This window comes from Hyla sarda, chromosome 2 (assembly GCF_029499605.1).
Source record: "Hyla sarda isolate aHylSar1 chromosome 2, aHylSar1.hap1, whole genome shotgun sequence".
Classification (NCBI taxonomy): Eukaryota; Metazoa; Chordata; class Amphibia; order Anura; family Hylidae; genus Hyla; species Hyla sarda.
The window spans coordinates 370,183,642-370,211,074 of NC_079190.1; the positions used below are offsets into that span (position 1 = coordinate 370,183,642).

General features: G+C 43.6%; 1 protein-coding gene across 4 annotated transcripts in view; it reads left to right on the forward strand.

Annotated features, from left to right (window-relative positions):
* HIP1 (huntingtin interacting protein 1) overlaps positions 1-27,433 on the forward strand; it is a 157,530-nt gene that overhangs the window by 58,792 nt on the left and 71,305 nt on the right. For all 4 annotated transcript variants that reach the window (XR_008888950.1, XM_056558402.1, XM_056558401.1 and 1 more), the window contains exons 3-8: positions 2,276-2,418; positions 3,087-3,143; positions 3,306-3,386; positions 4,821-4,897; positions 10,527-10,588; positions 26,060-26,200. Coding sequence is in view for 3 of the 4 variants with exons in the window: in XM_056558402.1 (XP_056414377.1) it covers positions 2,276-2,418; positions 3,087-3,143; positions 3,306-3,386; positions 4,821-4,897; positions 10,527-10,588; positions 26,060-26,200 (561 nt within the window). In the remaining variant the exon portion in view is untranslated. The remainder of the gene's footprint in view (positions 1-2,275; positions 2,419-3,086; positions 3,144-3,305; positions 3,387-4,820; positions 4,898-10,526; positions 10,589-26,059; positions 26,201-27,433) is intronic.

Below are 27,433 nucleotides of genomic sequence, written 5' to 3' on the forward strand. Positions count from 1 at the left end.
CAACAATCTCAAGGTTACAAGTCCATCTCCAGAGATCTAGATTTGCCTTTGTCCACAGTGCGCAACATTATCAAGAAGTTTGCAACCCATGGCACTTTAGCTAATCTCCCTGGGTGTGGACGGAAGAGGAAAATTGATGAAAGGTGTCAACGCAGGATAGTCCGGATGGTGGATAATCAACATTTAAATGAAATGAAACACTATGGCAGAAGACCCAGGAGGACCCCACTGCTGACACAGAGACATAAAAAAGAAAGACTACATTTTGCCAAAATGAACTTGAGTAAGCCAAAATCCTTCTGGGAAAACGTCTTGTGGACAGATGATACCAAGATAGAGCTTTTTGGTAAAGCACATCATTCTGCTGTTTACCGAAAATGGAATGAGGCCTACAAAGAAAAGAACACAGTACCTACAGTGAAATATGGTGGAGGTTCAATTATGTTTTGGGGTTGTTTTGCGGCGTGTGGCACTGGGTGCCTTGAATGTGTGCAAGGCATAATGCAATCTGAGGATTACCAACAGATTTTGGGTCACACTGTACAGCCGAGTGTCGGAAAGCTGGGTTTGCATCCAAAATCTTGGATCTTACAGCATGACAATGACCCAAACATACATCAGAAAGCACCCAGAAATGGATGGCAACAAAGCGCTGGAGAGTTCTGAAGTGGCAGCAATGAGTCCAGCTCTAAATACCATTGAACACCTGTGGAGAGATCTTAAAATTGCTTTTGGAAAAAGGCGCCTTCCAATAAGAGAGACCTGGAGCAGTTTGCAAAGGAAGAGTGGTCCAACATTCTGGCTGAGAGGTGTAAGAAGCTTATTGATGGTTATAGGAAGCGACTGATTTATTTTGAGTTATTTTTTCCAAATGGTGTGCAACCAAATTTTATGGTAAGGGTAAGAAACAATCTTATTTTCCCACAATTTTGAAAGGGTACCAATAATTTTGTCCAGCCTATTTTTGGAGTTTGGTGTGACATTATGTCCAATTAGATTTTTTCCTCCCTCTTTTTGGTTTAGTTCCAATACACACAAAGGGAATAAACATGTGTTACTGCAATCCTTTTCTGTGAGAAATTCTTCATTTTCTTGAAAAATTTCAGGGGTGCCAACATTTACGGCCATGACTGTATATATATATATATATATATATATATATATATATATAATTTTTATTTTTATTATGGCTTCCTATGTAGGAAAATGCATCAATAACTAATGTAAGAATAATAATAAGAATTTATGAGAACAACTTTTTAAATACTTCCATCGTTGTATTTGGTGCTAAGAATCAGCACCATAAACACTGAAAAAAAGAGGCAGGTCAGTCTATATAAGTGATTCCCAAAGTGGGCAATATTACTCCCTGAGGGGCACTGGAGCAATCCAGAGGGAGTAGGAGGTGGCGGGTTTTAGTAACTTGAGGAGCATTTGGGGGACGTAGAATAAAAATAAGGGGACAGTGGAAGAATAATTAAAAAGAGGAAGATAAGAACATTTTAGAAATGTTCCATGTGTTGTTTCATCTGTTGTGTAACACAAGAGTTGTTACATAGAGTTGTAATGATTACTTCATTTTCGAAATAAACACACAACATGCAAATTATAACTGATAAGTGAGCAAGTGTGTTGGCAGGTCTTAACAAGCAAGTGTTGTCAGGCGAATGTGGCGCACATTGTCGTAAAATGTCCAGCGTGCATCGGCAGGAATATGCGCCTGTCATGATTTGTTTGTGATATTATAAATGGGCGACAGGTATAAAATCTATTTTACAATGTTTCTGAATAGTGTGACAAGCAGTTATCAATAGCTCAAGTGCAATACATATAAAAAAAAAAATTACTCATATTTGATCTTTATGAATTATGGATAACATAAAAAGCAAATTGTATTGTTTCAATAAAACTCCAATTTACAAGTATTTTATATAGTTTTTTACATATCTACCTTACTCTTCTGTGTCTTCTTGTTTCAAAAATCACATACTATATTTTTTGAATGAAAAGATGCCCTTTTTCTTCTAGTCCACAGTCAGTGTGATTCAGCAGTGCCTAACCTTCTGACCACTTTAATTAGTGATCAGGGAAAATTCTAATACGACATTCTGTTCTCCTGTGAGACATCTTTAGTCTTCATAGTTTAGACGGGCCTGTCATGACCACCAATAGATTATATGACTGTGATAGACTTTATCCTAATATATTTTGAGAGGATTGTATGTTTTATTCTATTAACTGTTTTGGAAGTGTTGTGTCCTTAATTTACTTCTACCTTGTATTTTGGGAACTCACCATGAGAAGGGAGCTCAGACATTCTGGGCAGCTGTCAACCGGCTGCCCCTGTCAAGCAATGCGGTCCTCTGCTGGAAATTTTGCCACGTGTTTCACAAACTGCTCCGTGATGGACACCCTAATGTGAGTACAGCTAAACCATAGTGTACTTTATTCCTGCTGTCCTAGGGGCTGACAGCGTTAATATCTAAAGAATGAGTAGCTCAGAGTACGATGGAATATGTAGTGTATGTCTCCAGCAATGAACTTCTTCTCTCTGAATTTCTTCATTGCAGGGGGTCTGTATGGCTGTACTGAGACCATCCCCTGTATCAGCAATTTTCCCTGCTGAATTTTCTCCCTGCAGAATGTGTGTAAGGCTGTGTTCACACCACGTTTTCATACGGGACCTACGGGACCTCATATCCCTGCCGTATGCCGACCGTATGTAATTCATTTCAATGAGACGACCGGAGTGAAAAGCTGACTCCGGTCGGCTCAGTTTTACCCTGTATGCTGTTTTCCACCAGATTGAAAACCGGGTTTTTCACTCCGGTCGGCTCATTGAAATGAATTACATACGGGAGTGCCCGGTTTTAGCTTCCCCCAGCCGTATCCGGTCCTGTATGGCTGAAAACGTGGTGTGAACCCAGACTCAGAAACATGAGAAATACCCTCAGATTTCTACCATGTGTTTGTTGAGGATTCGGCCACATGGATTAGGAGTAATAGGTTACCTCTTTTATTATGCAATGCAGATTTTAAATTGTGTCGTTTTCCTTGTATAACTCATATATAGTTTTTATTTTTAGGTTTTGAAGGACTCTTTGCGATATAAGAATGAACTAATAGACATGAGCCGGATGTGGGTAAGAGGACAGATTCCCCATACATCTTTATTTTATATCCAAACACAATTGCTATTTGGCAGATTTAGTGGTTGTTGTGATGACATATTCTACAGCCATTATGGGTGTTATGTCCATCCTTTTCATCCATTATAGTTGATTCTTATCCTGTTTCCCTTACAGGGGCATCTTAGTGATGGCTATGGCCAATTATGCAGTATCTATCTGAAGCTCCTGAACACCAAGATGGATTTTCACACAAAGGTGAGAATGCCAGGAACCACCTCACCATGATTGGCCATACAGTTACAGCAGTTTCTTTACTGTCATTGATCCCTCCAAAAACTCAATACACTGAATGGCATTGTTGGCATAAAGAAGGCCATTATAGTCATATGAAGCCCAGAAAAAGTAGTGCATGGATGAGGACTGTGGCCCAGATTTGTCAAACTGTGTGGGATAAAAAGTGGAGAGATTTTCCCACAGCAACCAATCACAGCTCAGGTAACGAGCTCTGGTAAAGTGAAAGCTAAACTGTGATTGGTTGCTGTAGGAAAACCACTCCACTGTTTCTCTCACACAGATTGATAAATCTGGGCTACATGAGGGAGATTTGTCCAAACCTGTGTAGAGGAAAAGTTGCTGAGTTGCCCATAGCAACCAATCAGATCACTTCTTTCATTTTTCAGAGGCCTTTTCAGAAATGAAAGAAGTAATCTGATTGGTTGCTATGGGCAACTCAGCAACTTTTCCTCTAGACAGGTTTTAATAAATCTCCCCCTATGTTTTTACATTTTAGAGCTTGGACTCTGAACAACAGCCCTTTGTACTTTCCTAAACATGCCCACAAGACATGTCCGCCGCACACCTCTACATAAAGCCCGGTAAATCTGGGGCTGCCCAGGAACCCTCACTGAATCCTACGCCAGCTTGGAGCCTGCATAGAGTTCACCTACAATTTACACCTACTTGCAGGCATACGTTTTAGTAAATTTACCATGCACAGGATGTTATGCCCCCTTGGCGTGACGCTACACCAACCTTGTGGTTACACTCTGCACATTTGGCAAGCTTAGCCCACAGTGGGGGAGATTTAGCAAAACCTGTACAGAGGAAAAGTTGACCAGTTGCCCATAGCAACCAATCAGATTGTTTCTTTCATTTTTCACAGGCCTTTTTAATAATTAAAGAAGCAAATTATTGGTTGCTATGGGCAACTGGGCCACATTTCCTCTGCACAGGTTTTGATAAATCTCCCCCAGTGTTCAAAAAATTGCAGGATCCCCAATCCTTCAAACACCCCCTGGCAGTGGACTTTGAATGCTGTGTGCCTTGTTTATATAACCAGACCCGCACAGACTACTTGTGAAGCTGCCACGATTTTTGTGTGGAATTTTTCATCCATATTGCTTTCATTGCTGACTTAATTGAATTTGAACATTTCTATCATATCCCCACTTTCCAGATCTACCGATCCATAGTTACTTTGTTGTCCTAACGGTGCAGACTGCTAAACTATGTATCCCAGCTAAAATGTGCACTTAGCGGTGGCTCGTATCCTTCTAAGAGTTCCGCCATGTAATTGTATACTGTTATACACTGTAAAGCTCTTCCCCTGGTTTATATCTAGAACATATTCCACTAGTATTGTTCCTTCCATGTGCGATCATTACCCATTCTTCTATTTTGTGCTCCCAGAATCCTCGTTTCCCTGGAAACCTTCAGATGACTGACAGACAGCTGGATGAAGCGGGAGAGAACGATGTCAATAATTTGTGAGTTTCTTCCCCGGCTCATTACAAGATTTTACCTTCTACTAGGCATAAAGCATTACTTAGAAGATTGTGGTGTTATTACTGAGATGCTCTTTCCTACCTCCATTTATACAAGGGAGGCTGCACTTTTACAGTCCCTGTTACTTATATATTATGGAGTTGTATAATGAGCAGTTCCCTAGTCTATACTTTTTAAGAAAATTGCTCTCATGAGAACTACAATTCCCTTTCTGGTCTGGACGGCAGAATACAGCACAGTTTACTGCATCGGCTCACAAGAGCCTGTGTACTTTCTGTATTTGTGAAATGGAGAACTTCCGAAAGTACAAAAAGAAATTACAACATGTAACATTATTGCGTACATGATCTGCTGTATATTTTCTGCAGCTGATTTTGCTACCTATTGAAGCTAATGGGTTTCAAAGTCAGCTGCACAAAATATGCAGCAACAATATGCAGCAGATTCTGTTCATGTTAATGTACCCTTAAGGGGTTAATGTGTTCACATGTGTGTTCACATGTTGTCGCCCCAGTGGGGTCACTTTCCCTCCTCCAGTGTCCACAGGTCACCAACTGGTCACATTACCAGAATTTTTTTTTTGAAAAATCGTGGCAAAAATGGCGCGGTCTTACCACGATTTTGAAAAATCCCGGTAAAACTGCACCATTTTTGCCACGATTTTTCCCAAAAATTGTTCTAGTAATGTGACCTGTTGGTGACCTGGGGACACTGGAGGAGGGAAAGTGACCCCACTGGGCTACTACTATACACATCACTCAGCCCCTGGTTATATTGCTGATCAGGGGGGAGAGAGGCAGCACACAAGGACATCACTCACCCTCACACGAAGCGGCCTCTCTGCTGTGTTCCTGGGAGGCCTGTCAGCTCTCGGCCCTGTCCTCTTCCTGTGATCGGGGCGGAGGCAACAATCAGGTCCTCTTCCTCCCTGCTCTGCTGTCTGTCTCTGCTAATGATACGCATAGCAGGAGCAGCGCAGGGATATTTATATAGAGAAAGACATTACCTGAAAGTAGCACTTGTCTGACTGGGGATCCGGGACAAGTGTCCTGAATCCTCAGCAGCTGCAGCGGGCCCTTTACCCGGCCGGGTCTTCGGACCACGGCCGAATGGATCGGCCGGTCATCCCGCTCCTGTAGCACCATGTTTTGGTATTACCCAGCAGGAAACTGTGAAAGGTAATCTAAGCTTATTTTGATCATAATTTTGATTTGATCTTATCGCCCTGAAGAACAAAGGATCGGGTGGAGATTGAGCTGTCCTACGATCTCTGTGATGTGACTGTTATTGGTATTCTGCTGCTTGCTATGGGAAGTGATATGCAGACGTCAAGTTTTTAATAAAGCCCATTCTCTCGAATAATTTTTAGCCAAAAATACAGGCATTTCAATAAAAAAAAGGTAACTCTGTAACTTCAGGCCTAAAAATACCCAGAATTTTCAGTTCTTGCCTGAAGATAAACTGTAACCTACATAGAACATTGGCAGTAATAGTTATAGAAGTAGAAATTGCTCACTTAATATAAGAATATAACTCTACAGAGTTATTGGAGGTTTCTAAGATGCATGTTTCCACCAGCCGAGGAGCAAATGAGAATCCCGGCGGATCACAGCTATACTTGAGTGTCATCATTTACTTCTTATATAATCCCCTATGGAACAGGCATCTTATATATACATGCAATGGATCGGTGCCCTACTTTCAGATTAGCACACATAGTCTTACTATAGTGATGGCTTGGCAGCATGTTGCCTCTGTTTCTCTCCAGCGCTGGATGAGCTGCAGTTAGAGATACATATTGAATGACATTATGACCTTCTCTCGGCTTTGAAGCAGTTATCTGCCTATGTGTGCTGAATGCTTTTATGTTGGCTTTTTCAGATAAAGAAATCATGATCCATCTCACGTTCCAAGCTCTGCTTTTTTTTGCATAGAAGAGTTAGTTACATTGATAAAGCTGGCTCACTTGGCTTCTGGACACAAACACATTACAGTGTCCTGAGCTGAATAAACTTGCCAGAAGTCTATTTTATCATTTAGTGCATTCACTCACTGTCGCGGAATTTATCGCCCTATTGAGATGATTACTGGAAACTGGGAGGGTACGTAGGGTACGTTCACACGAGCGGATTTACAGCGGATTTTACGCTGCGGATCCTCTGGTGAAGGCCCGCTCTATGCTGTCTTTACGTGTGCCTGCTCGTAGCGGCAATACACCACTACGAGCAGACACATGTAAAGACAGCATAGAGCGGGCCTTCACCAGCGGATCCGCAGCGAAATACGCTGCTAAAATCCGCTCGTGTGAACGTACCCGTAGGATGTCTCTTGTATTAAGGGAAACCTGACTGATGCACAAGTTGCCCTTAGTCTCAAGGTAAATAGATACATAAGTTAGGACAGTCTGACCTGATGCTGCTGTTTACTCCGGTTGTCTTAATGGGAACCTTTCACATTGAAATCAAAACTCTGCAGGCAACATATTATAAAGAAGGAGGAGCTGAGCGGATTATATATTGTTTTGTGGGAAAAGATTCAGGATAACTGAATATATTCATGTGGCTCTCTGCTTATTCTGGGCTTAGTAGTCATGTGGGCGGTCCTACTCTTTAATTGACAGCATCTGTGTGTATAAGTGTATATATAAAATGAGCTGTTAATCACTGAACAGAACCACCCACATGACTACCTAGCCCAGAGTGAGCAGAGATTTACATAAATAAATGACAAGTTATTCTGGAAGTTTTACCACAAAACGATATATATGTATCAATCCGCTTAGTTACTCTATAACATGATACCTGCCGATTGGTTGCATTTCCAATGTGACAGGTTCCCTTAAGAACATAAAGAAAAAGTAACTCAGATGGATTTATTTTAGTGATTACTACTACATAGTATTCGCTATAAACTGTGGCTGGTGGCCGCTTTTTTCCTACAAAATCATCTGATCCCCGATGCTGTTTATGTCTGTAATATGGGTGAGAAACCTTTTTTCTGCCAAGGGCCATTTGGATATTTATAGTTTAATTTGAGTGCCGTATTTTGCTATTTTGCACCGTACAATTCTAAATACCGGTAGTCTGCACAAGATGTTCCCAGATTATCTTGCGGCGCTGTTCCTTCCCCCAAAATGGGGGCCCTTACTAATGAGATTGCGCTGAATTACAGTGAATGATGATCTGTGTCTTATTGCAGACCACTGTCTGGGGGTACTCTGCTGGGAAACTTTTTTTTTTTTCAAATCAACTGGTGCCAGGAAGTTAATCAGATTTGTAAATCTCTTCTATTAAAAAATCTTAATCCTTCCAGTACTTAGCTGCTGTATTCTACAAGTTATTTTCTTTTTGAATTTCCTTTCTGCCTGACCACTGTGCTCTCTGCTGACACCTCTGTCCATTTTAGGAACTGTCCAGAGCAGGAGCATATCCCCATAGCAAACTTCTCTTGCTCTGGACTGTTCCTGACATGGACAGAGGTGTCAGCAGAGAGCACTGTGGTCAGACAGAAAAAACATTCAAAAAGAAAAGAACTGTCTCTGTAGTATACAGCAGCTGATAAGTACTGGAAGGATTAAGATTTTTTAAAAGAAGTGATTTACAAATCTGTTTAAAGTTTCTGGCACCAGTTGATTTAAAAAAAAGTTTTCCAGCGGAGTACCCCTTTAATCTATTATTCTCATGTGGGAAAAAAGTAGCATTTTATGGCAGAAATGTTTACTATGTGTACAGTGGTCTGCAATAAGACACAGATCATCACTCACTGTAATGCAGCGCAATCTCATTAGTAAGGGAGTACCCTTTTTAAGTCGTGATATGGCCATAATTTGTCAATTTGGCCAATTGTGTTAAATACTGATGATTGCTTTGTTTCTGGTATCTCCTTGCCTCCTTATTATCCTAATTATTTTTGAAGTACGTAGATACTTTCTTGTCTGCCTTTTGTCCTATTTTTTTTAAAGTATATATTGAAGTACACTTTTGGCACTTGCTTGGTGGTATGCAAAAATATTTTTGGAATTTTATCGACAGGGTCATAGTTTGCATACCTGTAACAGATACATTTGGCGCTTGATAAATGAGCCTTTTTAGGATAGTTAATGCGAAAAATACTGGTCCATTTGGTTTAGTAAATCTCCGCTATTGTCTTTACACTGTTATACTGTAAACATATCAAACTTATGTGTATTGGTGCAATGGCTTACTTTATAACATGAGCATAGATTCCATCCAAATTGCACGTAGCTTTAATAAAAGTCTGCAGTAGGATTTTCAGAAAGAAGAAAAAACACTTTTTAAGGACTGCACAGCAGTGAGTGTCCCAAGTTACCGACCCTCACCTGCCATTTTATGATCCTGAATCTTCTAAAAGGGATCTCTGATTTAGCAAATTCTTTTGGTGTAACTATGCTGTGTACAAAAGCATAGCCAATGTATACGTTGCAATGTGTGTGTTTTTTTTTTTTTTTTTTTCATGCTGTAAGTCAATAGGAAATAGATTTTGCTTTATGGCATCCGTTTATAGCATCCATTTTCCCTTTCAAGAGTATAAAATGCATACAATAAATGTAAACAAAAATGCAGTGTGAGTCCATCCGTAGAAGTATCTCTTCATAGTAGGCTGAACACAAAGTGTACCCTGCTAGAACCCCCAGGGAAACCCCGTAGTAATTCCATTTTCTACAGCACAATATATGTAAAGGGAATGTGTCACCTTAATACAAGGTTGTCTCTCCTATTAGCTTCAGGGGCCCAAAACAAGATATTGTGACATTTGGGTAACAGAAGTGAAAAAATCTTTAGTGTCATTCATAGAAACTTTTTACGTATCATCAAGACATCAAAAGTTTAGATTGCATCGGGTCTCAGTCCTGAGACCCGCTGCAATCACGAGTAATAGCGCCTCACTCCCCAGCTGTCAGTCCAATCCGATACTCACTGCATCAGTCTATAGAGTGAATGAGTTGGTCTGGGCATCCAACCAGTGAAGAGAACTGCTGTGCACTTCAGCAGGCTATTACTGACGATCGCATCGGGTCTCAGGACTGAGACCCAAGTGGGATCTAAACTTTTGACATACTCATTACGGAAATGCTCCCCACCTTTTCTCCTCCCCTTTGTGGTGTCCAATGTCTTCTATGTGTGTGCTCTATTGTCTCCGTCAGATAGGACAGTTTATACAGATAGGACAGATCTTCTGTATGTATGTGTGGCACAGTTCATATCCAAATCAATAAGTTGTTTGCGTAATACGGTACAGGCTGTTCTAAACCCAAGAGGTCATGAACTTCCGACTCCTCTATTTACTCAAAGTATCCCAATAGGGTATATGAAAATGGGTTTTCTATTCCATACAACACCTTTAATAGCGCAGTACACGTTGTTAAATAGATGATTTAATGTGGAGACAACATCTATTGTAATGTAATTGTAGCCTCTTTCTACTAATATAGTTAATGTATGTATGTGAGAGGTGGCTGCGTGCAATTATTCTATAGAAATCAAGACGTAGAACATTTAGTACAACCATTATTTGTGTGCATATATAGAAATGCTATAATATCCCGTGTCTGTTTCTGTACATAATAACTTTTATGTTAATGTTCTTCAGCTTTCAGCTTACGGTGGAAATATTTGACTACATGGAGTGGGAGCTCAATCTCTTTCATACAGGTCAGTGTTTCTTGCCTTCCCTGACTGATTCATGTAATTCATGACTACTGCTGTTCCCTGCTGATGTACTGGAAGACTGAGACCTGTCATCCCAAGTATGGAGCGCTGCTCTGCAGGAGTGGCATTTATGCCACCACCTAATGATCACTCCGCACAACTAGCGATTACACCATGGAGGCTAATGTTACAGTGCACGTGGTGCCGTATGTGTTCACGTGTCTGGCTTCAAATGTATGTCTTCAGATGAGTACCATGGGTAACACTAAAGTGGTTGCCTGCGACAAGTTTAGAAATAAATCTTAATTCTATTCATCTAGAATGATATATTTTTAACAAACATGAGTCATATGTCCTATGCCCCTGGCACATTTGCTCATAGCGCCAGCCTCAATGCATTCACAGAAACAGGACATGATGTATATTACAATTAATGGAATGTTGCACACACAAAAGGGTATAGTCTACTTTAGGGTTACAATATTTTTTAATAAAAAACTGTATAAATACACTGTGTACACAGTAAAAACAAAAAGGACTGCAGTGCTTACGACTGAAGCAAGTCTTTATTTATTGTGAAATATGGCTACACAGGCTACCATCATTGTGCTACCATGAAGCTTTATCATGCTCAGTTGTATGAAAGAAAGCATAGTATAATGTGGTAACTAGTCAACGGGGCAATTCCCGATGGCTGCTCTCTGCCCCACCTGCCCAGAGTGGCAGATCTCTTATGTGTGTGTATAGGGAGAGACATGTCACTCAAGGGTGGTGGGGTAGATAGCAGCTGAGGGGGCTATATGTAAATGAAAACACAAAATGGTCACCTTTTTTTCTGTCTAGCTTTTTTTCAGTTTACCTTTATGCAGTAACCTTTGTCCCAAATGTACTGCTTTTTGCATATATAAGGGTATTTTATTATTCAGCCTCTTTAGCCTTCAATATGACCATACCGCAGAGCCTTTTAATATAATCAGGGTGGTAACTATTATACCTTAAAGGGGTACTCCACTGCTCAGCGTTTGGAACAAACTGTTCCGAACGCTGGAGCCAAGAGCTCGTGATGTCATAGCCCTGCCCCCTCATGCAGTCAGACATCACACCCATAGACTTGCATTGAAAGGGCGGGGTGTGATGGCATGAGGGGGTGGGGCTATGACGTCACAAGCTCCGGGCTCCAGCGTTCGGAACAGTTTGTTCCAAACGCTGAGCAGCGGAGTACCCCTTTAAGGGTATGTTCACAATTGCATACTTTCTGCTGCAGATTTGCTGTAGCAGATTTTGCTCCCCATGTGCATCCATTATAGGTTATTTGTACTTGTATTGTAGACTTTTTGCTCTTCAAATACCTGCAAAAGAATAAGTGCAAAATAAGAGAGGCTCTTGTCACACTAATCACCAAAGAGACCTGACAGCTATACCCACGGTGTCAGAAAAATGCAGAATATGAAATAAGACTCTGGGGCTCAAGGTCTCGGATATTCAGGAAAATATTTTATTTTCGTAATAAAATTTAAACAACAGTGGTGTGTACCATATAAAATAGTTAAAAATGTAACTGGTGGCACTAAAGTCAGAACGTATTGTAAAATAAATCAGTACATACATTAAATAAATTGATGTGCATATAAAATGTTCAGGATCACCATATATTGAATAAAATCAATCCCACAATGGATACAAGTTGGCTACAAGTAGTGACTAAAAAGCTATTCCTTATGGTTAGCTCCAGTTTCTTGTAGTTACAAGGAAGAACGCTCTTTCTTTTATCATTGAATCGCTATATCAGCTAATATAATGCGTTGGTAAGTAGTATTTGTTGTAGCAAGTTTGTATCAGACATATTCTGAGTCACTAGTTTCAGTGTGCTGAGATAAGCAGTAATTGAAATAGATATAACAGCAAAGGCATGCTGGGACTACTTGTCGTAGCGTGGCATTGTGTTACGCCTAGCGCTCCGGGCCCCCGCTCCTCCCCGGAGCGCTCACGGCGTCTTTCTCCCTGCAGCTCCCCGGTCAGTCCCGCTGACCGGGAGCGCTGCTCTGTCATGGCCGTTGGGGATGCGATTCGCACAGCGGGACGCGCCCGCTCGCGAATCGCATCCCAGGTCACTTACCCGTTCCCGTCCCCTGCTGTCATGTGCTGGCGCGCGCGGCTCCGCTCTCTAGGGCGCGCGCGCGCCAGCTCCCTGAGACTTAAAGGGCCAGTGCACCAATGATTGGTGCCTGGCCCAATTAGCTTAATTGGCTTCCACCTGGTCCCTGACTATATCTAACCTCCTCCCATGCACTTCCTTGCCGGATCTTGTTGCCCTTGTGCCTAGTGAAAGCGTTTTGTGTGTTTAAACCCTGTGTACCAGAACTACTGCTATCTCCCCTGACTACGAACCTTGCCGCCTGCCCCCGCAGCCAGAGAGGTGAGCCGTTGCTAGTGGATACGACCTGGTCACTACCGCCGCAGCAAGACCATCCCGCTTTGCGGCGGGCTCTGGTGAAAACCAGTAGTGTCTTAGAACCGGTCCACTAGCACGGTCCTCGCCATCCCTCTCTGGCACAGAGGATCCACCTCCTGCCAGCCGGCATCGTGACAGTAGATCCGGCCATGGATCCCGCTGAGGTTCCCCAGCATTCCATCTCTGATCTCACCACGGTGGTCGCCCAGCAATCCCGACAGATCGCCCATCTAACCCACCAGCTGTCGGAAATGTCCACCATTGTGCACCAACTTCAGTCGCAACTGCAGCAGCAATCATCTCCTCCGCCACCTCCTGCACCCCTTCCGCAGCGAGTGGCCACTCCTAGCCTCCGCCTGTCCTTGCCGGACAAATTTAATGGGGACTCTAAGTTTTGCCGTGGCTTTCTTTCGCAATGTTCCCTGCACATGGAGATGATGTCGGACCAGTTTCCTACTGAAAGGTCTAAGGTGGCTTTCGTAGTCAGCCTTCTGTCTGGAAAAGCTCTGTCATGGGCCACACCGCTCTGGGACCGCAATGACCCCGTCACTGCCTCTGTACACTCCTTCTTCTCGGAAATTCGAAGTGTCTTTGAGGAACCTGCCCGAGCCTCTTCTGCTGAGACTGCCCTGCTGAACCTGGTCCAGGGTAATTCTTCCGTTGGCGAGTACGCCATACAATTCCGTACTCTTGCTTCTGAACTATCCTGGAATAATGAGGCTCTCTGCGCGACCTTTAAAAAAGGCCTATCCAGCAACATTAAAGATGTTCTGGCCGCACGAGAGACTCCTGCTAACCTGCATGAACTCATTCATCTAGCCACTCGCATTGACATGCGTTTTTCTGAGAGGCATCAAGAGCTCCGCCAGGAAAAAGACTTAGATCTCTGGACACCTCTCCCACAGTCTCCACTGCAATCTGCGCCTAGGCCTCTCGCCGAGGAGGCCATGCAAGTGGATCGGTCTCGCCTGACCCTGGAAGAGAGGAATCGCCGTAAGGAAGAGAATCTCTGTCTGTACTGTGCCAGTACTGAACATTTTTTGGTGGATTGCCCAATCCGTCCTCCACGTCTGGGAAACGCACGCTCGCACCCAGCTCCCGTGGGTGTGGCGTCTCTTGATGCTAAGTCGGCTTCTCCACGTCTCACGGTGCCTGTTCGGATTTCTACTTCAGCCAGCTCTCCCCTCTCAGCCGTGGCCTGCCTGGACTCTGGAGCTTCTGAGAATTTTATTCGGGAGTCCTTAGTGAATAAATTCCGCATTCCGGTGACCCGTCTTGTCAAGCCACTCCACATTTCCGCGGTCAACGGAGCCAGGTTGGATTGCACCGTGCGTTACCGCACGGAGCCCCTCCTAATGTGCATCGGACCTCATCACGAGGAAATGGTATTTTTTGTCCTTCCTAATTGCACTTCTGAAGTTCTCCTTGGACTACCCTGGCTTCAACACCATTCCCCAACCCTGGATTGGTCCACTGGGGAGATCAAGAGTTGGGGTCCCTCTTGTTCCAAGGACTGCCTTCAACCGGTTCCCAGTACTCCCTGCCGTGACCCTGTGGTTCCTCCTGTATCCGGTCCCCCTAAGGTCATTAAGGACTCTGCCTGCCACAGGAAATGCCTCTCCCCCCCTCCCAGTCCCATCAGGCAAGCCTCTGTGTCCCCTCATGGCCCTCGTCCTGGTGTCACACTGCCCCGTGCCAGGTCTCGCCCTCTGCCCTCTCTCCCCATTCCTACTCCTGCTGTTCTACCTGCCGTTGAGGAATCCCTCCATCCTTTCCCGGTGTCCTCATCCCAGGGGAGGCAGTTACCGGACAAAGAGAAGGGGAGACCTAAGGGGGGGGGTACTGTTACGCCTAGCGCTCCGGGCCCCCGCTCCTCCCCGGAGCGCTCACGGCGTCTTTCTCCCTGCAGCTCCCCGGTCAGTCCCGCTGACCGGGAGCGCTGCTCTGTCATGGCCGTTGGGGATGCGATTCGCACAGCGGGACGCGCCCGCTCGCGAATCGCATCCCAGGTCACTTACCCGTTCCCGTCCCCTGCTGTCATGTGCTGGCGCGCGCGGCTCCGCTCTCTAGGGCGCGCGCGCGCGCCAGCTCCCTGAGACTTAAAGGGCCAGTGCACCAATGATTGGTGCCTGGCCCAATTAGCTTAATTGGCTTCCACCTGGTCCCTGACTATATCTAACCTCCTCCCATGCACTTCCTTGCCGGATCTTGTTGCCCTTGTGCCTAGTGAAAGCGTTTTGTGTGTTTAAACCCTGTGTACCAGAACTACTGCTATCTCCCCTGACTACGAACCTTGCCGCCTGCCCCCGACCTTCTGCTACGTCCGACCTTGCTTCTGCCTACTCCCTTGTACCTCGCCTATCTTCAGCAGCCAGAGAGGTGAGCCGTTGCTAGTGGATACGACCTGGTCACTACCGCCGCAGCAAGACCATCCCGCTTTGCGGTGGGCTCTGGTGAAAACCAGTAGTGTCTTAGAACCGGTCCACTAGCACGGTCCTCGCCATCCCTCTCTGGCACAGAGGATCCACCTCCTGCCAGCCGGCATCGTGACACATTGTAACCGCTTACCTTACTGGTACAAGGACGCGCTGGTCTTTATCCTCACTGCTGGCTTTCTATAGCAAGAGGGTATGCTGCAGGAGACTTGGCCGTCTCCTATTAGTCACAGAATGGACAGATGGGCTCCAGTCGGGTGGACTGCAGCGCTCCTGCTCCTTGGGGACATGATGTCTGTGCAAGGATCATGGGTGTCGTCCTCGTGGTAGGTAGCGCAGGCAGGCGGGATGGTACGTATGCAGTGCAATAGTAAATCCAATTGGTCACACTGTGGGTAGTCAGTGGTGATTCCAGTAACTAGCTGGACGCGTTTCAAGACCTCTGTAGGTTTTTTCTCTTCAGCAGCTTGTATGATAATCATTTCTCACAGAAAAGGATTGCAGTAACACATGTTTTGCTATACACATGTTTATTTCCTTTGTGTGTATTGGAACTAAACCAAAAAAGGAAGGAAAAAATTATTGGCACCCTTTCAAAATTGTGGAAAAATAAGATTGTTTCAAGCATTTGATGCTCCTTTAAACTCACCTGGGGCAAGTAACAGGTGTGGGCAATATAAAAATCACACCTGAAAGCAGATAAAAAGGAGAGAAGTTCACATAGTCTTTGCATTGTGTGTCTGTGTGTGCCACACTAAGCATGGACAACAAAAAGAGGACGTGAGAACCATAATTGTTGAAAAATATCAACAATCTGAAGGTTACAAGTTTATCTCCAGAGATCTAGATTTGCCTTTGTCCACAGTGCGCAACATTATCAAGAAGTTTGCAACCCATGGCACTGTAGCTAATCTCCCTGGGCCTGGACGGAAGAGAAAAATTGATGAAAGGTGTCAACACAGTATAGTCCGGATGGTGGATAAGCAGCCCCAAAAAAGTTCCAAAGATATTCAAGCTGTCCTGCAGGCTCAGGGAACATCAGTGTCAGCATGAACTATCCATCGACATTTAAATGAAATGAAACACTATGGCAGGAGACCCAGGAAGACCCCACTGCTGACACAGAGACATAAAAAAGACTACATTTTGCCAAAATGAACTTGAGTAAGCCAAAATCCTTCTGGGAAAACATCTTGTGGACAGATGATGCCAAGATAGAGCTTTTTGGTAAAGAACATCATTCTACTGTTTACTGAAAACAGAATGAGGCCTACAAAGAAAAGAACACAGTACCTACAGTGAAATATGGTGGAAGTTCAGTGATGCTTTGGGTTTGTTTTGCTGCCTCTGGCACTGGGTGCCTTGAATGTGTGCAAGACATCATGAAATCTGAGGATTACCAACGGATTTTGGGTCGCACTGTACAGCCCAGTGTCAGAAAGCTGGGTTTGCGTCCGAGATCTTGGGTCATCCAGCAGGACAATGAGCCCAAACATACATCAAAAAGCACCCAGAAATGGATGGCAACAAAGCGCTGGAGAGTTCTGAAGTGGCCAGAAATGAGTCCATGGAGACCGGGAGCAGTTTGCAAAGGAAGAGTGGTCCAACATTCCGTCTGAGAGGTCTAAGAAGCTTATTGATGGTTATAGGAAGCAACTGATTTCAGTTATTTTTTCCAAAGGGTGTGCAACCAGATATTAAGTTAAGGGTGGCAATTTGAAAAATGTCAGTGGTGCCAACATTTACGGCCATGACTGTGTATGTGTATATATATATATATATATATATATATATATCCAGCAGCACACCATTGTCTCAGATGAATTCATGTGTGGCTATATTCATCCAGTATACAATGCGATGGATCTATGTGGAGCCTCTAACCCAGCCTCTGGCAGCCTGCACCCAGACCTATTCTTTTTGGAGTGCTGCTATCCTCTGGTATGTGAAGATTCAAAGGCCATGAGCACTCCACTGGGCATTGGATACTTACCCCTTTTGCCTAGGCGACAGGCCTCTCACCATCCAAGCCAGAACACACTGCACTGTACTGATGAGGGGCAACACCCCCGAAACAGCACTGTCTGCAGATGGATCCTCCTCCCTTCTGGGGAGACTTCTGGCTTAGCATTTAATCCTAATCAGTTTCTGAGACTCCGTAATTGGAGCTAAAACTGTTGCTTAGGGGATTCTACCTGAAGGTGGTGTGATTAGCTGCTATACACACACACATATATATATATATATATATATATATATATATATATATATATATATAAAAGGGTGTTTCATTTTGTAAGGCAAAAAATTAAATATAAAATTTTTGCATACCTTTCTTATGCCACGAGTCTCAGTGATGTAAAATATATATATACCAAGTTTCAAGAAGCTTGGATAATATTTAGAGGTTGCACACTGATCAGTGTTGTAAAAGTAGGCACAAATGTGATTTTTTAATGTTAATTACTTTTTATTGGGAAAACTAGAAATCCCAAACTTAATATAATATTAAAACTAGACACATAAGATTAATAGATAGTATGATAGGCAAAACATGTGTTAATCAATCAACTTTGAACAATGCAATCCCTTCTTTTGTACGCTTGGTGACGACTTTCCTTTGATGCTCGACTACCCTCAAAAGAATTGTTTTTGTTGTTCGTCCCTGACCGATTCATTAAGCAGCCTGAGTAATACATTCATCCAAAAAAGCCAATCCTACATTTGTTTGTGACCAAAGGTACCAAAGGTGTTTCTTAGCAACTGTGAGAGCAATTTTTTGACATCTGCACGTGCTCAGAATCTGTAGCATATCCAAATCATTCTTTGGAGCCCATCAACTTACAATTGCCTCATGCCAAAAGCCAACATATATGAGGCTGACAAAATGTGCAACCCGTTTCATTCCTTTCAATTCTCGTTGAGGAATATTCTACTGTTTAGTGAAGAGGACAATTTTAAGTGCATATATTGCCTTTGCCATCCACCTTGCTTGATGCAGTGCCCCTGGGATCCTGAAACTGAAGTCATTTTGAGACCAACCTCCTAGGTACAGGAGTGAGAGTTGTAATAACTCTTTGTAGACTTCCGTCTTTTAGGACATTTTGGATGTAGTTAACCATTTTCACTCGTTCTTCTAGAAAGCCTTAAACAGGACTTTCTTCATCCAGCATTGTCGTATCTGACTTATTATCAAGTGAAGCCCACAGACTTTGAAACTTCTGAAAAATCTGAATGTCAGGACCACTTGATGGTATGCCACAACACTCCTTTCAATATTAGTTCATGGGTGTGATGACGGCAAGCCAACCACAACAATGTTCGTCCGAATTCCCTTTCAATTCTGGTACATGCCCCTTGGATCAGATGATATTGTCACATAGCGCAAATCGGTCCACTTCCCAAATAACTACTTCAGCCATCTGCTCACCAGTGCCTTTTAGGGCAACAGGTACGTCAAGCAATTGCTCAAAATCTTAGCTAGTCACTAGAATTGCAACTCTTTCTTCCAGAGTTTTGACACTCCCATGGGCAACTGAGGGCAACAGTTTACTATCCCAATGCAAGACCAAATGAGGAGGATTTTCAAAGGGTGACTCTTCAATTTTCTTTGCCATTTTACTTCTATTGATTGCCCGAGCTCGGTAAATGGTTGTTGGAGATACGGAAATGTTTGAAACATCGTGGCCAAGGCTCTTTGCAGTTGCTATAAATGAAGAGCTATTCTCGATCCCAAGTATATGTGAGTGTCTGATCAAGAGGTTTTTATCTAGGACTTGAACGTAATGTTTTCGTTGCTGAAGGCGAAAACTCTGCCTTTTCGTCATTAGGTGCTGATGGATGATGATGATGGAGATGAGTCTTCCAGTGTAACTGTCTTATTGATTTTAGCGATAGCTTTGTAATGTTTATTCTTAGATGAATCATTTTTGTCTTCTTTTGTACACTTAGTTCTTATTTTCGAGGCAAAAACCTTGTCTACTCCACTCATTGACAAACTCATATGATCTTCTCTTTGTGACCTTAGAAATTCTTTATCTTCTTGTGATATGCTAGTCATGTCCATCACATTTTGCAAGGAAATGTCAAATAACTCGACTCGACATTTACTTTATCCGTGTTTCTCGATTTCTCTTTACCCAGATTTTGGTATTCTTTGTACAGCTGTATACCAGCACGGATATTCTCCTCCGTCATAACAGGGATATTTGCTTTCCTCCACACTTCCTGTAGTTTAGTACTGGTAGATTTTGCAGCATCCGCAAGTGTTTCTTTCATTTCCTTGTGATGGTAAATAAAAACTAAGTACTTGTTCCTTTGAAGGGAGCCGAGCTCCTAAAAACGCACCACTAGGCACCTTTTTTGGCAGCCAAATTCCTCTTTGGGTTCCCATTTTAAAGTTCAGTTACTTGCAAAGGATAAAAGAAATACATGAGAAGCCCATTAGTACAAATCCCTTCAATATTAGAAATGTCACTAGTTTGAGATAAAAGTGATCAAAGTGTGCCACCCCTAAATATTATCCAATCTTCTTGAAATTTGGCATATATATCTTTTACATCACTAAGACTCGGGGCGTAAGCAAAGTCATATGAAAATCACATCTTTGGAAAAATGAAACACCCTAATATATATATATATATATATATATATATATATATATATATATATATATATATAATATATATATATATATACTGATTAAGTAGAAGACACGTCAGTTTTGTCTGTGATATATCCACATGAGGTGTTGACAGCAGTACTATACGATGGTGTATAGCTGTGTTCAGCGTGTAGCTGTGGGTTCATTGCACATAGTTTTCTCACCGAGCTGGGAAGTTAGTCATTTAATCACTAGTTAAACACTCACTTCCTTTCTGTTGACCGGTACAGAATCTTAATGTATCATAGGAAGTAACACCATTGTGCCATTGCATAATAGTGGAACGTTCTCACTGACTGCAGTGTGTCAGAGCTTCAGCAGAAAAATGTGACATGTCTCTATGTGAGAAAAGGCAGCGCTCTACAATGTTTGTTTGACTTTTTATGGACTGGTTATAGTTCATTGACAGGCATTAGCTGCTTCAGACAGCCCCTTGTTATTTGGCTTAGAAGGTCGGGTAAATTAGAGAAATGTAGTCCTTATTGTTTGTGTGTTGTGATGCTTATGCTTTGAGACTGTTTGCTTGAAGTTTATTCTGAAAGACTGTATGATCTCATCAGAGAAAGCTTATTTTCAACTAATGACCTACAACTGAATCCCTTAGGCTATATGTATTTTGGTTAAAAAAATGGCTAACAAAAAAACTATGTGGCAACGAGAACATAGCTTTAGGCCAGGTTCACACAATTTTAATGCATGTTTTATATTATCTGCACTTTTTCAGCCTTGAAGTATGACACAAAATTTTACGAAATGTGAACTGGCAGGGTTTACACACATTATTTTGGCCTGTATTTCTAATCAAATCCAGAGAGAAAAACTGTAAGGCTAAGTTTCCACACAGGTTATTTTTTTGTGGCGTTTTTTGGGAAGCTGCCTCTGCAGTCTTTGAGCCAAAGCCAGAAGCGTATGTAAAGTGGTACTCTGCTCCTAGACGTTTTATCCCCTATCCAATGGACCCCCGCGATCTCTGTGAAGCACCCATCGGTCATTCAGAACACTGGGTGCAGTCGAGGGGGGGGGGGGGGGTCGTTATGTCACTCCACGCCCCTTGTGACGTCACGCCTTACACCCTCAATGCAAGTCTATGGGAGGGGGCGTGGCCTCTCCCATAGACTTGCATTGAGGGGTGTGTGATGTGACATCACTAGGGGCGTGGCCATGATGTCACGACCCCCGCCGCCTGCTCCAAGCGTTGGTAGCAAAATGCTCCAAATTCTGGGGCAGCAGAGTACCCCTTTAAAAGAAACGGAAAATATTTTGGAAGGATGTATACCTCTCCTTTCTGCTGGATCCACTTCTGGATCCACTTTGGCTCAAAAACTGCAGTGGCAGAAATAAAAATAAAAAAGCCAGAAAAAAAACCTGTGTTGAAACTCAGAAAAATGGGAATTTGCTGCTTTTTCTGTGTTTTGAACTTATACCTGGTTTGGCCTAAAATACTGACCAAACTACTATAGTGACCTCATGAAAGTGCATCCCCTGTATAAAGTGAGCCGAGCAAGGCTGCTTCATATAAAATACAAGTATAGTAAAACGTTTTTTGAAGGATGCTCAAAATTAACATTGGTTATATAGTAAGCAGCATTAAATTGTAGCATATTTATCTTTTAGTATAAAAAAAACTCTGCTACTAACCTTGAAACAATTAGCAAGGCTAGCTTATGTTGACCAAAGTTAATAGGGAGCACTGTTCTGAAAGTAGTGTGTGTATATGTGTGTGTATATGTGTGTGTGTGTTTAGTTGGCTTATGAACATGTATTACTCCATGTGGTCCATAGTCTGTTTGACATCACGTATTTATGCATCAATAAGCTGGATCTGGAGCAAAGAAACTAACATTACACCCTTGTGCACTCAAAGTACTAAATAAATAAATACGCATTCAAGAATAATTTATGTTATGCTGATGGTGTCCAATAGATAGCATATATTTTATCTACATTTCGGACAGCAAGTGAGCATTATGCCTTAATAGTGATGCATAATCCTCTGTACTGAGTGGAAGTGTCCTCCTACACGCTCTTGTTTTAGCATGCATTGTATGTGACTGACGTGTGCTGATTAGACAGAATTAATCAGATTTCCTCTGCTACATTATCTTGAGCTAACCTGATAATTATTTTCTCATCATGAATTACATTGCATTAACAACCGCTCCATGTGTAGTCAGCAGTGCAGCGATAAAGAATATACAGTTATACCTTTAACCTAGTATCAAATGCACACACCCCCCCCCCACCACCTCCCATTGCTGAAAAACATATTTGACTTACAGTCTCCAAGTAAACTGGAATTTACAGGCTTAGGGCTTATGCACGTGGTTAAGTCTCCATGCAATGTCTCTCTGTCTCTGCTGGACCCCATAGCAGTGCCTGAAGGAAGGAATACCTCTGTACATACATAGTCCGAAGGAGCATGCTGCAGGTTTATACAACTTCAGGGGATCTTTCTCTGTGCAAAATACATAAGCTTTTTAATATCTTGTAATATAAAACTTAAAGGGGTACTCCGGTGGAAAAATATTTTATTTTAAATCAACTGGTGCCAAACAGTTAAACAGATTTGTAAATTACTTCTATTTAAAAATAGGAAGTTGTGTAATTCTTTTCAGCCTGACCACAGTGCCCCCTGCTGATACCTCTGTCCATATCAGGAACTGTCCGGAGTAGGAGCAAATCCTGATAGCAATCCTATATTGCTCTGGACAGTTCCTGACATAGACAGAGGTGTCAGCAGAGAGCACTGTGGTCAGACTGAGAAAAAATTCAAAAAGGAAAGAGCTTCCCCTGGAGCATACAGCAGCTGATAAGTCCTGGAAGGGTTAAGATTTTCAAATAGAAATGTTTTACAAATCTGTTTAACTTTCTGGCACCAGTTGATTAAAAAAAAAAAAAATTTCCACTGGAGTACCCCTTTAATTCATACAATGAACTTAATTTTGAAGCTTTCAGATGACTGGTTAATCGAGTCTAAATAAGTTGATTAAAGTGGATTTAGTCAAGGCAGACATGTTTATAAAAGAACCCGAAGGCTGGTGAGAACAGTCAGGTTTATTATAGAGGACTGCTATTACCCATGAAATACAATTCTGTAGCATGTCCCATTCTTAGACTTTAGTATCAAGCCATTCCGTTGTTATTCCTCCTCTTTGTCCAGCAATGTACCAGTACCCTAACCAAAGTTGTGTGTAAACGGGGTCCTATAAATGTAACAAGTGACTACATTTCATTCCTAAGATATATGGAAATTTCATTAATTACTGGAAATTTTTGGGAACTTTTACCAAATTTGGGAAATTTATGGAGCTCTCATCTTTAACATGAATCAAAGCAGCGTCAAATGTGTCAAATGTTGCATGCTGTTTGTTAAACGTCACACATTTTATATTGGAGAAGACAAGATGTGTTAGCTTCAGTTTTGTCATTTCTTTCACCCCTTTTTCTTTGACTTTTCAAAGAGTTGTATTTCATAAATACAACTAAAAGTATAACACAAATAGAGAAACATAGATGCACATTCACCATTTGTATTTTGATCTACTTGCTTCTCAGCATAATTTACAAAAACTAACAGGTTGTTAGTATACATTTTGATCAAAAAGTACAAGCCCACTCGCCATGTCAGGGGCTTGGTCAGGCAGTAGTGGGGCTGCCTGGCCACTGGGTCGTTCCCCCTGTGGGCCTGGTGTCTCGGAGGCAGTGGTCGGCGCACGGCACTACGCCAGTGTTAGGTTAGGTACCCACTCTGACTAGGTGGCCTTGACGTGGCGAGTGGGCTTGTACTTTTTGATCAAAATGTATACTAACAACCTGTTCGTTTTTTAAATTACGCTGAGAAGCAAATAGATCAAAATACAAATGGTGGATGTGCGGCTATGTTTCTCTATTTGTGCTGTGCAACTAAAAGTATCTCAACACATAACCATGGTGCAAATAATAATTTTTATTAGCTACAGTTTAAATTTTACTGTTAACCGTTGTTTCCAGTAAAAATGAACCCCCCCAAAAAAAAAAAAAAAAAAAAAAAAGAAGAAGCACAAAGCTTGAAAAATGTGGACCAGGTTTTCCCTTTGGTTTAGGGTTTTTTCCGACTCTCTTTTGGCAGATGTGATTGAAAAGAAGGGTGGGGCCGTTGTACTTTAAATTGGTACTCCCCTGCTCAGTGTTTGGAACAAAATGTTCCAAATGCTTAGAGACGGTGCCGGGAGCTTGTGACATCATGGCTGTCACGCCCCCTCCCATAGACTTGCATTGAGGGGCAGGTTGTGACGTCATGAGGGGCGGGACTATGACGTCACAAGCTCCCGGTGCTGGCACTAAGCATTAGGAGCATTTTGTTCCAAACGCTGAGAAGTGGAGTACCCCTTTAACAAGACTGATCCTTTGTTCTTGCAAGATGTGTTTGGTCACCATTAGAACATGCATACCGAGGGAGAAATAGTAAGAAATAACTATGAAGTTGTATGAAAGGGATGGCCTTATGTTGGATAGTGCCCTGTTTAAGACTGTATTGTTGTCCTCTCCAGTATACCTTAACTTTTTTTTTTCCCCTCAGCTTGGGAAGGTTTTTTTTTTTTTTTTTTTTTTAAAGTGGTATTTTGACCTTAGGACCTTAGACATCTAATTCCCTCTGCAATGGATAGGGGATAAGATGTCTGATTGCAGGGGTCCTGCCTTTCTGTGCTGGGAAATGCTCCCGAGATGGAGACGTGACGCCACACCCCCTCCAATAGACATTAATGGAGGGGGCATAGCGTGACGTCATGAGGGGGTGTGGGGTGACGTCACATCTCTGTCTCGGGAGCAGCGCCCGACACAGATACCGGGTGCTGCACTGAGATTGTGGGGGGGTCCCAGAGGCGGGACCCCCGCGATCAGACATCTTATCCCCTATCCTTTGGATAGAGGATAAGATGTCTAAGGCCGGAATACCCCTTTAAGTTTGTCCAAATCTTGCCAAAACCAGTGACCAAACCACAATACAAAGGCACATCTGACTGCAAAATTAATATTAGCTAAAACAGAACTCATGTATTTACATGAGTATGATAAAAAAAAAGGAAAGTATAAAACGTTTACATACACATGACATATTGTTACGCCGAGCGCTCCGGGTCCCCGCTCCTCCCCGGAGCGCTCGCTACACTCTCGCTATTGCAGCGCTCCGGTCAGATCCACTGACCCGGTGCGCTGCGATCCTGCCTCCAGCCGGGATGCGATTCGCGATGCGGGTGGCGCCCGCTCGCGATGCGCACCCCGGCTCCCGTACCTGACTCGCTCTCCGTCGGTCCTGTCCCGGCGCGCGCGGCCCCGCTCCCTAGGGCGCGCGCGCGCCGGGTCTCTGCGATTTAAAGGGCCACTGCGCCGCTGATTGGCGCAGTGGTTCTAATTAGTGTGTTCACCTGTGCACTCCCTAGGTATACCTCACTTCCCCTGCACTCCCTCGCCGGATCTTGTTGCCATTGTGCCAGTGAAAGCGTTTCCTTGTGTGTTCCTAGCCTGTGTTCCAGACCTCCTGCCGTTGCCCCTGATTACGATCCTTGCTGCCTGCCCCGACCTTCTGCTACGTCCGACCTTGCTTCTGTCTACTCCCTTGTACCGCGCCTATCTTCAGCAGTCAGAGAGGTTGAGCCGTTGCTAGTGGATACGACCTGGTCACTACCGCCGCAGCAAGACCATCCCGCTTTGCGGCGGGCTCTGGTGAACACCAGTAGTGACTTAGAACCGGTCCACTAGCACGGTCCACGCCAATCCCTCTCTGGCACAGAGGATCCACCTCCTGCCAGCCGGCATCGCGACACATATACTACATGCAGATACACATATATATATATATACATATATACAGAGACACATTGATGTTCTTCAGTCCTATGTATATACATGCTGATTTCTAATATAATTTCTCTTTTGTTCTGCAGTTTTTAAATCATTGGACATGTCCCGTTCTGTGTCTGTCACCGCTGCTGGCCAGTGCCGTCTTTCACCTCTAATCCAAGTCATACTAGACTGCAGCCACTTGTATGACTACACTGTGAAACTCCTCTTCAAACTTCACTCTTGTGAGTATTCTGTAAACTAGCAAAACCTCAAAATGAAAAATTAAAAAGAAAACTTTGAAAATATACTGCACCATTTCAGTGAATATGGTACTTTTAGGCATGAAGTTGGTGGAGAAAAAGTGTTCGACCACTGAATTTAGTTACCGTATATACTCGAGTATAAGCCGACCCGAGTATAAGCCGAGACCCCTAATTTCAACCCAAAATCCCAGGAAAAGTTATTGACTCGAGTATAAGCCTAGGGTGGGAAATACCTCATCCCCCCCTGTCATCATCCAGAACCGTCATTAACATCCTCATCATCATCCCCTTGTCATCATCCCACACATCCCCCCTTCATCATCCCCTTATCATCCCACACATCCCCCTTCATCATCCCCTTGTCATCATCCCACACATCCCCCCTTCATCATCCCCTTATCATCCCGCACATCCCCCCTTCATCATCCCCTTATCATCCCACACATCCCCCCCCTTCATCATCCCCTTATCATCCCGCACATCCCCCCTTCATCATCCCCTTATCATCCCACACATCCCCCCTTCATCATCCCCTTGTAATCATCCCCACCCCCCTTCATCATCCCCACACCCCCCCTTCATCATCCTCTTCTCATCATTCGCCCTCAGTGGTCTTCAACCTGCGGACCTCCAGAGGTTTCAAAACTACAACTCCCAGCAAGCCCGGGCAGCCATCGGCTGTCCGGGCTTGCTGGGAGTTGTAGTTTTGAAACCTCCGGAGGTCCGCAGGTTGAAGACCACTGCGGCCTTCAACATCATCCAGCCCCCCTCTCACCCCCTTTAGTTCTGAGTACTCACCTCCGCTCGGCGCTGGTCCGGTCCTGCAGGGCTGTCCGGAGAAGAGGTGGTCCGGTGAGGAGGTGGTCCGGGTTGCTATCTTCACCGGGGGCGCCTCTTCTCCGCGCTTCCGGCCCGGAATAGATGCGTTGCCTTGACAATGACGCAAATGACGCACCTCTGCGTCGTTGTCACGGCAACGTGACTATTCTGAGGCCGGGCCCGAAGCGCTTAGAAGAGGCCTCCCCGGTGAAGATAGCAGCCCGGAACCACTATCCCACCGGACGACCTCCTCACCGGACAGCCCTGCAGGACCGGACCAGCGCCGAGCGGAGGTGAGTACTCAGAACTAAAGGGGGTGAGAGGGGGCTGGATGATGTTGAAGGCCGCAGTGGTCTTCAACCTGCGGACCTCCGGAGGTTTCAAAACTACAAC